The following is a 15,375-nucleotide window of genomic DNA, read 5'->3' on the forward strand; positions in this document are numbered from 1 at the left end:
TCTGAAGTCGATAGATCATATTGACTTAACTGTTTCAATTTTCCTTGGTATTGAAATTGGTTTCAGCATTTTAGTGTAATGAGATTTACTAATTTTGTTTGCATAATTATCATTTTGTAATGATTAAACAATTTATTAGCATTTATGAATAGTACCATGGGGTTTAATTATGATATTCCTATACATATGTACATTGAACTTTGAATGAGTTTCTCCTGTCCTATTCCTTTTTAACCCATTTGTCCATACAGCATTTAATAGGTTTCGGCAGACTCTCTCCATATATAGGTGAGTGTCTGTATGAAACATCATCTTCCTCATACCTGGTTTCCATCTCCTCTCTCACTTATTTAATCAGCAGGTTTCCCTTTGTTGTGTTTTTGTTTCACTTTGTTTTATTTTTTTATTACACATCTCCCATTTTTACTATTATTTATTATCATTACTTTAGATCTAGTTTCCACATGAATGGAAACCTGTGCTATTTGACATCTTGAGCTTGGTCTGTGTCAGTCAACATGATGATCCCAGTTGCATTCATTTGCCTAGAGACAATGATATTTGACTCTTCTTCATGTGAATCAAACTCCATTGCTTGTAAGTATTACATTTTTTCCTTTTGCCAATCCTAGCACTTGAACTCAAGGCCTGAGCACTGTCCTTGGTATTTCTCAGGGCTAGGGTATTACCACTTCTGGCTTTTTCGGGCTTTTGTGTTGGTAGTACCAAGGAATGTAACACTGGGCTTCGTGCATACTAGGCAGGCACACTACCACTAGGCTATCCTTTGGGCGCGAGTGTTACATTTTCTTTACGCATTCATTGGTTGTTGTTTACCTTGGCTGAGGCACAGCCTAACTGTTGGGAAGAGCACTACAATAAAAATGGGTATTATAAATGTTTAACTGTTTTAACAACTTACATTTCTCCAGATGTTTGTCCAAAGGTCATATAGCAGCATCTGAGTTTTATGTCTAATCAATCCTTTGACTCTATATGCAAAGGTCACACAGCAGGATTATAAGGTTGCTCTATTTTAGCCTATCCCAAGTGCCCCTAAATAGGAGAATTTTAGGTCAAGCCCTAGAGTTTGTTCTCTTGGCTTGCTTGCTGGTACTCAGCCACTTAAACCATACTCCAGCGTGGCTTGTTGCTGGTCACTTTGGAAGATGAAGTACCATGGTCTTTCCTCCAGGGCTGGGGGGAACTGTCATCTATCAGGTTTCACTCTACTGATTAGCTAGGGTTAATGGAACTAGCCAACATAAATAAATAAATATATATGTATAAATACATTTATGTATATACACACATATATACTGATACATACACATATATACATACTTATATGTGAGTTTGTGTATATATAGTCATATATATATTTACATACAAGTATGTATATATTTATAGCATCCTATAAGTATGTGATTTCCACAGTGGACACACGAAATTACATGCCCACCCACTGTAGTGTATTGTATAAAGGATATTTTCCCCATGTCTACTCTCACAACCTCATCATCAGCATTTGTTGTTTGCTTTTATAATAATTGCTGTTCTCACTGTGGTGAGATTGCAGTCTCAGGGTCACTTTGCAAATGAGGTGGAAACTGTTTGTACTGCTGCAACCTGAAGAAGTCATTTGCTAATTTATTAATTGGTTTTTGTTTGTAGAATTGTGTATTCTTCATATTAACCCTTATGTGTTTTATAGAGGACCAAGATTTTCTCCTATTGTGTAAATTGTTGCATGAATTTATGGTGTCATTTGATGTGTAGAGACTTTTTAATTGATTGGAATCCTATTTGTCAACTAATTCTTGTTCTTATTTTCTTGAGTCCTATCCAGGAGATAATTTCCTGTCTCTCTTGTTCACTGCACCCTGTGTTGTTCTGTAGTGATGTCAAAGTTTCAAATCTTAATATAAATAGCTTTGATCCATTTTGAATTGATTTTTGAACTGTATAGAGAGACTATGATTGTAGGTTCACTCTTCTACATGTAGATAAACAGTTGTTCAAAATTGTTAAACCATACTTTTGATTCCTTTTTCCAATAATTGTATGAGGATGGCTGTGTGCATTTAATTTTGAGTCTTCTATTTTGTTTTCTTAGTTTTCTAAGGACCATGTTGTTTTTATCCATGTAGCTTTACAATCTTTTAAAGTCTGGTAGTATAAAACCTTTAGTGTTTTGATCTTTTTACCCAGGATTATTTTTACTACCTGGGATATTTTATGTTTCCCTATGAATTTAATGATTTATTGCTATGATGATTTGAGGAAAAAAATCACTGTGAAGTTTGGGTGAAATTTTGCAGAGATGTGAAGATTACTTTCAGAAAGGTTTAAAACTGATATTAGTAAATAATTAACATGAAATAATGATACATGTTAAGGCTTTACTGTAACTATCCCTTAATTATAATGATGAAGTACTATTAATATAAATTCCGACAATTCAGTTTTCCATGTTTTAATGTCTTTATCCATTTTTTGAAGGATTGATAGAGTACGCCCCTCTAGTTATTATTTAGGGTTCCTGCTAGGTATTGTTTTAATAAAGGCTGGTATTAATTGAAGAGCTTAATTTTTAGTGTATATTTACTACATAAAGCAGTATATCCATAATATTTGCCATGTGTATACACTGCATTTTAATAGGAAGAATCTCATCCTATTTCTCTTTCCATCTCCCATTCCTCTGTTCATTAACAGCCTTTTTATTTACTATAGTTTGATTATATTTAGCCTCCATGTTGGTTTTTCTGTGTATATGTGTGTGTACAGACATATATATATATATATATATATATAATATACATGTACTGGTATGCCTTTAAAGTTTGGATTCCAGCAATAATTGAAAATGTGATATTTTCTTTTTGAGCTTGGTTCATCTCAATCACATGATCATCTCCAGGACTGTCCACTGTACTGTAAATCACAGGATGTTAGGATTTTTTAAAAAAAAAATAACTGAGGATTTACGGAAGACGGCATGGAACTGAGGACCCAGACATTAACCCACAGACCTATGGTCAGCTAATCTTTGATAAGGGAGCCAAAAAAATAAAATGGAAGAAAGAAAGCCTCTTCAACAAATGTTGCTGACAGAACTCGTTCAGCACCTGCAGAAAACTAAAGTTGGATCCTTCTTTTTCACCTTGCACTAGGATTAATTCCAAATGGACCAAAGACCTCGAAGTAAAAGCTGATACACTGAAAACTTTATAAGAAGGAATTGGAGATACTCTAGGTCTCCTTGGCACAGGTTGAAACTTTCTTAATAAGGACCAAGAAACACTGGATAATTGGGACTGCATTAAACTGCAGAACTTCTGTATGGCAAAGGACATAGCTAGCAAATTAACTAGAAAGCCTACAGAGTGGGAGAAGATCTTCACTAACCATAGAATAGACAAAGGCCTCATATCTAAAATATATGAACAGCTCAAAAAATTGAATCACTCCAAAAGTAATCTCCAAAGAAAAAACCATCCCATTAAAAGATGGGCCAAAGACTTAAAGAGAGACTTCTCTGAAGAAGAAATAAGAATGGCCTATAGACACATGAAGAAATGCTCGACATCTCTAGTCATAAAAGAAATGCAGATCAAAACAACTCTAAGATTCCACCTCACTCCAGTTAAAATGGCCAGGATCAAAAAATCTATTACCAGCAGGTGCTGGAGGGGATATGGACAAGGAGGGATCATTACTACACTATTGGTGGAGTACAAACTCGTTCAACCACTATGGAAAGCAAGGCAGTCCCTCAAAAGACTAAATATAGAACTCCCCTATGACCCAGCAATTCCACTACTTGCCATTTACCCAATCATGCAGAAACAAGGACATACTAAATCCACCAGCACAACAATGTTCATTGCAGCACTATTTACCCTAACAAAGATATGGAACCAATCCAGATGTCCCTCAGTTGATGAGTGGATCAACAAGATGTGGTATTTGTACACAATGGAATTCTATGCTGCAGTCAGAAAGAATGACACCGCCCATTTGTAAGGAAATGGAAAACTTTGGAAGAAACCATATTAAGTGAAGTAAGCCAGACTCAAAGGAACACAGGCTCAATGATTTCCCTCATTTGTCATAATCAATAGAAACCTTGGGCTCTCCTAGCAGAGATTCACAATAGAACCAAATCTAGATTCATAAGGCCATATAGTATGACGCTAAATGTAAGGACGTCCAGGATAAAGAAACAAAAGCCATATAATGAGTGATTGCTGTCCTTAACGTACCATGTTATCTCTCATCTCTTTTACTGTCCCTTGGTTATCTCATATTATTACAATATTTCACCTTGTTATCTGTTATATTTTATATATGCTTCATTGCTTATTTGAAATAGGAGAGGGAAGAGGGGAAATCAAGTTGTGCGGTGGGAAGGGGGAGTGGAATGGGGACCATGACATGAAAAAGTGTATGAATATATATGAGGTAATGTACCTTCTATCTGGTGAATATAATGTAACTCTTATATTAATTACAATAAAATATATGAGAGAAAAAATAACGGAGTCATATTCCATCATATATATGTACTACAATTCTTTATTTAATCTTTAGTTCCTAGGCACTTTAGCTGAATCCATCGTATGCTTGTGGTAATCGAATTGAAATAAACATGGTATGCATGGGTTTTCCTGTATATTCATTAGATTCCTTGAGATATATCCCCAATAGCAATATGGCAGGGTCCCAAGCTAAATCTATTTGTAGAACCTACATCCTTCACCAGGGTGTTTCAAACCTACACCTAGTATTCTTGAATTAGATGGACCCACGTTTTCTTACTCTCCCTATATCTGGTATTATTCAGCAGCGTCTGAATACTGTCTCCATTCACAGATACATTCTATTGCAGCAGTTTTCAACATCTATCATTCTCTTTTCCTCATTTCCTTCTAATCTAATAAAACATTCCCATAATAATGAAGATACTCCTGTATTTTTGTGTATGATCCCATGTATCCTTTTACATATGTTTTTGCATATATGAGAGGAAACATGTGATTTTTCCCTTGTGAACCTGGCCTGAAAACAATATAACTTCATCTTTATGGATGAATAATACATATTATGTAGCTATACCCCATTTATCAATTCATTTGACAGTTTTGGGTCAACTGTTTCCATATGTTGGCTATTTTAAACAGTGCTACAAAGATTGTGTGTTTGCTTGTGCTTCTATCATATCCTGATTTACATTCTTTCAGATACATGACCCAAAATGTTATCACTGTATTGGTTGGTAAATGTATTTTTAGGTTTTTGAGGAACCTCCGTATCAGTTTCCATAGTGCTTGTACTGATTTCTGTTTCCTTACCATTTGTTGTTGTTTGTGTTGTGAGTGATTGCCAATTCTGACTGATGTTGAAGAAGTTCTCACGTTTGGTTTGTATTTCTCTAAGGGCAAGGAATTTTTGAAGACTTCTTCCTGATTGTATTCTTTCAAGATATGTCTCTTCCGTGTGTTTGCCCATTTGTTGGGTTACTGAGTCCCCCTTTGTGGTAATTTTTTTTCATAGAAATCTCCAAGGAGTCATATCCAGGGCATTTTAGCTTTATTTCATTTAATTTTCCTCTGTTACTGTATTCAACCATAACTATGATGTATAGTGTTAAAAATGTTAATTTGCAGTGATTTATTTCTTTTCATTTCTTTTTGAGGGAGGCAGCTCTTGCTTTGTGTCTGGTCCAGATGAGCTTTTTGCAGTCACCTTGCTGGGTAGGATAGGCGTGCAACACGGATCCCAGCCATTGTGTCTCCCTTGGAGCTAGGATAATAACAGTTAGTTCAGATGTGCTTTCAAGAACTAGTATTCCTTGGCTGACCTTGAACCACAGTCTCCAGTCTCTGCTTCTCAATAGATAAGATGGCAAGCTACAGCCACCATACCCAGCCATATAAATTCTCAATTCTCTGAAATGAGAGCGTGAGCGATTCAACTATTCCTCCCCAAGTCCTCACTATCGCTCTTGCCTAGTGGACCCCAATTGAATATGGGTCAGAAAATATCCAGCCTTCTAGTCATTCTATCCAACCAACAGTGGAAGACACAGATCAATGTAATATATTTATCAGAATACATAATAGGTGATAAGAGGATTCTGAGACTTCTCAACTTGTTACTGACTGTAGGATGGAGGAGGAAAGAGAAAAACAGAGTACATCAACAACATTAAACTAGAGAAAAGGGGACAATGCTTCAACTGAGTCCCTGTATTCTTAAGGTTAGTCACCAAGAACTTTGTACTTCTCCTTAAGAACCAATCAAGGAAGAGCAAATTTCTATCAGTTCAAGACTTTCCTCCCTTTGTGTTGTGCTTTCCTTTTCATGTGATGCAGTATAATATTTTAGTATTCTTTCAAGATATTCTTTGTATTAATGAAATACCCTGGTTCTCTTCACTAGGTGGGCAATTTTCCTTTTACCTATTCTCAGTAGGGAATTGGAACTAGTATTAACACTTATTTTTAATTAGAGTTTGTAAGAGTTTAGTAAAGCTTTTTATTTCAGAAATCTCTTTTTTGCCAGTCCTGGGATTGACCTCAGGGCTTGAGCACTGTCTTTGGACTTTCTAAAGGCTAGAGCTCTACCACTTAAACCACAGTACCACTCCTGGCTTTTTCTTTTTTTTTTTTGAAATTATGTTTTGTATTTTTGAAACTCTTTGAAGAGCCAAGTCCTAAATGTAGTAGAAAACCACCTCCCAAAAGTTCAGTCCATTTTAAGATGATGAAGACATATAGATGAGTGACAGTTTGAGATGTCCTCCATATACCGTATACAATTACAATGAAACCCAACATGATTTTTATTCATAATTCTGATGTGTTGAACTCAGAAGGAATGCCTAAGTAAAAGTCTTTGGCTTAACTCACTGTAGTGACATTAATACAGGATGGACATCTTGGATCAAAGATAAGAGGCTACTGGGGAACCCCTGGAATGCTTCAATATCTCTTATAACTGGATTTGACTTAGCAGGAATAAATTTTTTAAAAAAGAATTCCTTTGTAAAAGAAAGTTTATACAAAAAATTTCTAAAAAACAAAGAACCATAGATATAATGTGTTCAGTACAGGAGAGAGAATGAATCTTAAAAGCTTAGCTCACTTCTGGTTTAATTTTACTAATCTAGGCCACTCTTGAAAAAAAGAGCTTATATGAAGAGCTCTGAAGTATGGCCTTCAAATATATTGCATATTAAGTTTACTAAGTAAATCTATGTCTAGTATATGACATATAGTATGCTACTTGTAATAGGATTATTCTATGTAATTAATCTGGGTTTGGAGGCAAAAATAAAATTTATTTCAATGCAGAACAAATTTTTCATGTTTCTATTAAATGTGTCATCCCAAACAACAATGTAATGGTGTTCTATGACTTGGAAACATAATGTAATTTACAGTATTGCCAAACAGAATTCCACAAAAACTTTATAGCACACCTTATGTGACTAGCTCAAAGTACTTAGTTCAACTAAGTGATATGGAAGCATTTTGGTAAATATCTGCAAACCAATACAGCAGTGAACAGTTCCTAATACAGAAGTCCATTAAGAAAAGTCAATTTTGTAACATTTTACATAAAAATAAAAGTAAAAAGGGCACTGCTTCATCAGCACATTCTTCACTTCTGTCTGGACGAGAGGCCAAACTTACTGTTCACTCTTCAGGTCATCTTGTTTTCCATTTAGTTCTTGATCAACTTGTTTTATGCATTCTGGTATGCCAGCATATTCCATGGGAACAAGCTCCACTAGTTTTGCCAAATTAAAAACATATCTAATTTTTGGCTGAATTTTGAGCTAATAAATGGTTTTGTAACACCCCAATTCTGGATTTTTTCTAGGTATGAACCAAATAATCAAATCCAAGTCTTCATGCATGCTAGGCAAATGCTCTACCACTAGGCCAATCTCCCAGACTTTTATTTCAGAAATCATTTTTCAAGTTTGGGTTAACGGAAAAATTCTCCACATTAAATATAGAGGCAAAAGAAAAGGTGAGGTATTCTATGTGTTGAAACTATTTTACTGTAGTGTTCGACTTTGGTCTTATGTCCTTTCCAATTTCAGTCCACTGTCTTTAAGGAGAACTGGTATGCCTTTAATTCTCAAACATTCCATTCCTCATTCTGCAGTGATGTAAAGATGACCAGTACATTCTGTTTGGGGTTGCCATAGGAGCAACTATATGAGTAGAGTTTGCTCTACAAGGTAAGGGTCTGAGCAAGGGCAGTCTGTCTATCATAGGGTTTGCTCTCTATGACATTGGACTTTCTTCCCATCCTTTCCATAGGGATTAAAGTAAAAAGAATGAGTTTTTTGAGGGAGGGCTTGTTGGATAATGTGAGGAGGAGAAGGGGCTGATTGGAGGGGACTTGGAGGAGTGAGAGCTGACTGGGGATCTCTCTGGTTCTTACATATGAAGGCTTTGCCTTGTAGCTACCTGAATAAAGTGTGTGTGTGTGTGTGTGTGTGTGTGTGTGTGTGTGTGTGTGTGTGTGTGTGTGTCTGTATGGGGACTTGAAACTGGGGCCTGGACACTGTTCCTTAGCTTTTTTTTTCTCCAACTCCTACCACTCTGCCACTTGAGCTACAACTCCATGTACAAGTTTTGCTGGTTAGTGGAGATTAGAGTTCCACGAAGCTTTTTGAGGCTTTGAACTTCTTGTCTTCAGATCTCAGCTCCTGAATAGCTGGGATTTCTGATTAGTCAATCACCTAAAGCTCATTTCCTCTAAAGATTTATCTTAACAAACTGGGTTTAGGGGAAGTGATGAACCAAAAGGAATGAAAAGAAAAAGAAAAGAAAGTTCTTAGCCTGAAAGGTAGCAGGAAAATCAGCTATGATTTAAATTTGTGACAGAGTTTGATCCTCCTCTGTGTCTAGCTGTTTACAAACTGAAAGGCTGGAGACAGTTTGAGTCCTTTTGCCTAATTATTTTAGGGTATCTGAAGCTCTTCACAGTTCTGTCACAGCTCCACAGCAGAAGCAGGGCTGGCTACAAGTCTTTTTTCTCTGCCTTAACCTCTTCTGGCTCCCATGGCTAGGGACTAAGGACTAGGGACTGCAAGCATTGGGAGTTCTGTTTCCTTTCTGTATGAAATGGTATGGCTGGATACAATGTGCTTTACAAGTGTCTGCTCCAGATCTAAAAGTCAGAACCAGTATTTTACCTAAATGTATTTATTTATATATTTTTACAAGAAGAATTTTATTTTCATGTTACTTTTTCTTTTGAAGAGTGTAGGAATGTATTACATGTATCTGGATGCCTTAGTGTAAATATCATATTATTATTATTATTGGACAATTTTGAGTATGTGGGTGTGTTTGTGTGTGTGTACAGATGTTGTGAATGTGTGGTAACACTGGGGTTTTAATTAAGGGTCTTAAATGCTTTCACAACTTTTTTTGCACCCAGGATTAGTGAATTATGACATCTGCTACAGGTCCAATTTCAGCTTTTTTTCAGATATATATTTTTTCATATATTTTTATTGTAATTAATAGAAGGGTTACATTACATTCGCCAGATGGAAGGTGCATTACTTCACATACATTGATACCCTTTCTCAAGTGCAGCTTTTTTTCCTTTTAGATAAGTGGAGTCTCCTGGCTGTTTTTTTTAAGTTTCTTTGAATTGAGATCCTCAGAACACCTTAGTAGCTAGGGTTATAATATCTTTTTATTTCCCATTGACATTGTATTATCTTAACATGTACCCACTCTGTGAAATATTATAGAATGTACAATATTTCTCATCCTTTTTATTTCTATTATAAAATGTTTCCAAGTAGAAAATCCATAATAACTGTGATATAAACTCTGTTAATAATGGATTTATTTACATCTCTATGTCCTGTGAAGCAATGCATTATCTGTAAAGGTGCCTTGTATATCAGTGAAAGTTTGTTGATTCAAAAATTTTTCTTCTCTTGTTCTGTAACAGAACTTTGAAAAGTAATTGCAGAATGTACTTTTCCCAGGATTGGTCAACTCTGAAGAATTATGGCTTTCAAGGTTTCATAGGCTATAGATTTTAAAAGGCTCACCACCACCTAAAACAGTTCTGTGTGCATGACTTTCCATAATGTTTGGTATATTAAGTATATTTTCAACACAATCAGTGTGAAATTCTTCTGTGTTTTCCTTCTCTTAGGTGAATGGTTTGTTACCTAGTGATACTATACTGAGATATATCCGGATTACACTGTAGCAGTGTTGACCCTCAACAAATATAATATGTAAGTCATGGGATTCAAAGATGCTTTAAACCATGAGTAAAAGTCCCAAGCTGGGCTGATGAGATTGAGAATATACCTATACTTTCTTTGTTAATAAATGTCAACTCTATGGAAATGATATGTCACACATTCACAAATTAAACACATTTCTTTTTCTTTCTTTCTTTCTCTTTTTCTTTTTGTGGTCTTGGTACTTAAAATTCAGGACATTAGCACTGTCCCTGAGGTCTTGTGCTTGGAGCTAGTTTTCAGATACTTTGTGCCACATCTCCATTTCTGTTTGTGAATTGCAGATGAGAGTCTCAGGGACTGTTGGCTGTGGCTGGCTTCAACCCTGAGCCTCAGCTCTATCTCCTACAGAGGAGAACTACCAGCGTATGCCAGCACCACCAGGCTTCCTTCTGTTTAAAATACTGCAGTTGAGATGCTGTGATAGGCATGCCTGAGTCCATGTAAACTGGGCTCTGGCAGAAGCTGTTGATCCAGCATGAGCAATTGGTGAGTGGATTTACCTGTCATCTGAAAGTAAAATCATTTTGAAATATGGTACCAAGACAAAGTTGATATTACTGCCCAACCATATCATGTAACTATTATCTGTTTTGAAAATAAATACCAAAGGAAAGAGGTCAAAAGAAACTTTCTCATAGGCTGTTCTAAAGTTAACTATGAGGAGCTAAAAGAGTATCACAGGTCAGGCACTCAAGTCACAATGACTAGTTTGAAGTGAGGAGGAATTCAGATATGAAGTAGCTAAAGGAATCAGGATAAATGTGTCAAAAGCCAGGACTATTTCACCTGAAATACCACCATCATGATGGATAGGAATCTTGCTTCCGCTGTGCAGATCTTTTTCTCCATAAGACAGGCAGGAAAGAAAGCTAGTATTGGTGGAAGCAAGGAGTAAAGGGGAAACAGAATCAAACATTTTGATGATATATCAGCTGGAATTTTTATTATAATGCATGAAGTGGAAAACAGTGAACAAGGATACAAAATTTAAAAGCCATATCAGCTGGAGTTTCTACATAACGAGCAAAAGGGATAAAAGGAGACCTGGAAGCAGAATTTGGGTGATATATCAGATTCAGCTTCTACATAGCAAGGGAAAGAAAATCTAGGAAACAACAAAACCACAGAAAACATTGGTGTAGGTTCACAAGGAAAGAATTCTTCATCAGTCTTGTCTAAAAGCTTTGTTTTTTAGAGATGAACATTTAGTTAGATCCCAAAGTCTCTTTTTTAGGAAAACACAAGAAATACCCTCTTGAATATATATATATATATATATATATATATCATATTTATAGTTAGTCTTCAGTGAATTGCAGCTAATTTGTGTGAAAAAGTACATATAGGAAGGGCCAGGTGTATGGCCTAGTGGTAGAGTGCTTGCTTAGCATGCAGGAAGCCCTCGGTTCTATTTCTTGGTAACACATACACAGGAAAAGTTGGAAATGGTGCTGTGTTTCAAGTGATATAGCGCTAGTCTTGAGAAAGCTCAAGGTCAGTGCCCAGGCCCTGAGTTCAGGCTCCAGAATTAGCAAAAATTAAAAAAGTATATATAGGATTGTACATAGTATTTGACTGTGCTTAATTTAATGATTCAAAGCAGATCCCATCTCTATCTAGAGAGGTCAGCTATGATAGGTCAAATAATGAACATAGATAGGCATATGTATGAAGATATACAGAGACTAAATAAGTATGTAGGACCGATTATTTTCTTTGATTTTATTTTGTAGGATGGGGACTTGAACTCTGGGCCTGTGTGCTATTGTCCCTGAGCTCTTCAGCACAAGGCAGGGGCTATACCACTTGAGCCATAGCACTACTTCCGGGTTTCTGGTGGCTAACTGGAGATTCCAGTCTCATTGGAAATTACAGTGGCAAGGCTGGCTTTGAAATATGATCCTCAGATTACAACCTCCTGAGAAGCTAGGATTTTAGTCACTTGATCCCTGCATTATGGAAACTATTTTGAATGTCACAGCTGTGCAGCTCTATCTATGCCATACTGTCCTTTTAAAGTTGGGTGAATGATTGAGACACCAGTGAGGAGATGGGGTTCTTGATGTTTCAGTGAACAGTAAAGAGAAATCTTAGAAAACTCTGATAGGATAGCTTGTTTATAAGACCCTATTCTGAGAGACTGTACACATTTTGTAGACTGCAATGACAAATGATCACAGAAAAAGTAGCTTCCGCAGTAACAATTTACATCACAACACTGGGGGATATAGGGCTCAAATCAAAGGGCCCACAGCTACTTGGCACCTACACAGGGCTGAGGAAAAGGAAGTTCCTTGTAGATCCCTTTTCCCTGTTTTCCTGGTTGTGGACAATTGTCAGGCCCATGATTCCTCCTCTAGATTGCTGCCCTGCTTGGCACATGCCATTCTTATTTTTTCATATATTTTTATTGTACTTAATAGAAGGGTTATATGATATTTGCCAGATAGATGGTGCATCACTTCACATACATTGATAACCTTTCACATGTCTTGGTCCCCATTTCCCTCCCCCCACCCCCACCCCTCATCTAGTTTCCCCCCCCTTCCCTATCCAATTTCAAATAACCAAAAAGAAATATATCCGATATATCAGGTAACAAAGTGAGATACTGTAACAATATGAGATAACCAAGGGACAGCAAAAGAGATGAGAGATAACATAGTACCTTAAGAACAACAATCATTCATTATATGGCTTATGTTTCTACATCCTAGAAATCCTTTGATTTAGCGTCCTACTCTATGGCCTTTTGTATCAAGGTTTTTGCCCTATTGCAAATCTCTGCTAGGACAGCCCAAGGTTTCCACTGATTATGACAAATGAGGGAAACCACTGAGCCTAAGTTCCTTTGAGTCTGGCTTACTTTCGTTGATATGATTTTTTTCTAAGTCTTCCCATTTCCGAACAAATGGGCAATGTCATTCTTTCTGACAGCAGCATAGAATTCCATTGTGTACAAATAACACATTCTTTTGGTACAGTGAATACTTTTTCAAAATCTAAATCCAAGATTTATGACTCAATGAATAGTGTGTAGATATCAATAACCTTGGGTAAAGCATTGAAGTCTAGGCATCAAGAATGATTTTAATTGTGAAAATGAACAGTGACTGGGTGTTCCAAAGAAATCATATTCTCAAAGAAATTAGGGAGAGAGTATGTGTGTGTGTGTGTGTGTGTGTGTGTGTGTGTGTGTGTGTGTTTATATGTGTGTTTGTGTGCTGGTACTCTGGTATTATGACATCTGCCCCTCTGCTCTTGTGCTTAAGTCTGATATTTTCTTTTCAACTTTCCTTTCCAGTCCAATATTTTGTTGCCAATATTTTGAATTGGAAATGTCCTTTCAAAGCCATTTCTATCTGATTTCCTTCCATTTATTATCATCAGTCCTCTCAGTAAATGTCATTATTGAGTTGAGCAGTGGTTCACCAATCCATTCCTGGCCATGCTGAGGGCACAACAGGGGTTCATGTGATGAGACTGCGTTGCCAAATGCTAGTCTCATCCCATGCAGCTTCATCTAGTGCAGGCTTCTGAGGTCAAATCTCAGTACTGCAAAGAGGCCTGGTAGGGATAGCAGAGGTGGAGGGGTAGCTCCTGTAGCAGATGCCATGCTTGGCATGGAGAAGTCCATGGTTTCAATACCCAGCATTGTAGATAGAAAATGATAGTTTTCTTTACTTTTTAGACTCAATTTTTGCGTATGTGTTTAATTTCTTCACAGTGTGGACACTTACACCCAGAGGGGAAAGTTGTCCCAGTCCTGGCCGGCCCTGAACATCTGGTGAGTCCCCCGTGTACTTCTCATCACAATGCTAACCAATATGCAGTGTTGTAACCATAGACAATACCCATGGCAGGCACACAGTGTTAGTACAACCTTGTTTTCAGTTTTGAAAATAAACAGGCCACAATGGAACACACCAATAAACAACTGTTCCTGTTCTCTTTGGAAGTCAAGTTCCAGGATCTATGCAGATAAATGAAGATGGTCACGGTGAATATATGAAACTCACACTAATTGAATGGAATGGAATCAGATTTCACATACAAAGTAGCTAAAGAAGCCTGAATCAGTTCTTTATACCCCACACTTATGTTACCTTGAAAGACTCAGCATCACATCAGATAGAGGTCCTGCAGATCCTTTTATCAATCAGAGAGGTAGGACAGACAGCCACTAATACTGCAACCAAGTAGGGAACAGAGGAGCTACGGAAGCAGAAATGTAAAGGATATGTCATCTTGATTTCCTACATAGCAAGTGAAATGGAAAATAAGGGAAGCCACAAAGCCACAGTCAACACTGTGTACATTCATAAGGCAAGATCTCTTGGCCAATGTTGAATAAAAACTTTGTTTGGCAGAGGTGAACATTTATTACAGTACGAAGCATCATTTTCCAGGAAAATTCAGGAAGTACTCTCTTGCATATACAATATATAGATAGTTTTTGATGAATTATAGATACTTTGGGAAAAAAGTAGGTGTGAGAATTAACATAGTATTTGACTGCGTATAATTTAAAGATAAAGTAATGATAATAAGGGGAAGGAAATGTATGTCTAGAGAAGTCAGCCATGAGGGTCAGATACTGGAATATAGATAGGTATGTGTATAAAGTTGTACAGAGAGTATGCATCAAGTTTGTGGGCAGTATTTTGAATGCCACAGTAGTGCACTTTTATCTGTGCCATTCCATCCTTTCACGAGTTGGGTGAATGACTAAGATGAGTGAGGAGAATGGAGTTCCTGTTGTTCTAGTGAGCCATAAAGAGAACTCTTAGAAAAATCTATAATCAGATCACCTCCATGAGACTTTATTCCAAGGGATTGTGTATGTTTTCTAGAGCTCAGTGACAAATCACAATGAAGTAGCTTCTGCACTAACAATGTATTTGAGAGCACTGAGGGGATTCAGTTCTCCAAGGGCCCATGAACACTTGGCTCTGACTCAAGGATGAAGAAAATAATTGAAGCACAAAGTCCCATTTTGTTGTGATAGTTTTCTTGCCCATGGATTCATCCTCTAGTTTTCTGACCTACTTGGCACATGCCATTCTTTC

General features: G+C 36.8%; 2 protein-coding genes across 2 annotated transcripts in view; one reads left to right on the forward strand and one right to left on the reverse strand.

Moving 5' to 3' along the window:
• The window catches only part of LOC150039056 (uncharacterized), a 341,232-nt gene that overhangs the window by 117,187 nt on the left and 208,670 nt on the right, over positions 1–15,375 (reverse strand). The gene's annotated exons all lie outside the window — the stretch shown is intronic.
• LOC150039065 (uncharacterized) overlaps positions 541–15,375 on the forward strand; it is a 30,325-nt gene continuing 15,490 nt past the window's right edge. The window contains exons 1-5 of the mRNA XM_090328036.1: positions 541–597; positions 7,894–8,046; positions 10,210–10,294; positions 10,588–10,792; positions 14,034–14,093. Coding sequence (XP_090184162.1) covers positions 10,782–10,792; positions 14,034–14,093 — 71 coding nt within the window. The 5' untranslated portion in view covers positions 541–597; positions 7,894–8,046; positions 10,210–10,294; positions 10,588–10,781. The remainder of the gene's footprint in view (positions 598–7,893; positions 8,047–10,209; positions 10,295–10,587; positions 10,793–14,033; positions 14,094–15,375) is intronic.

This window comes from Megascapheus bottae, unplaced genomic scaffold (genome assembly GCF_031878675.1).
Source record: "Megascapheus bottae isolate mThoBot1 unplaced genomic scaffold, mThoBot2.hap1 HAP1_SCAFFOLD_50, whole genome shotgun sequence".
Lineage (NCBI taxonomy): Eukaryota > Metazoa > Chordata > Mammalia > Rodentia > Geomyidae > Megascapheus > Megascapheus bottae.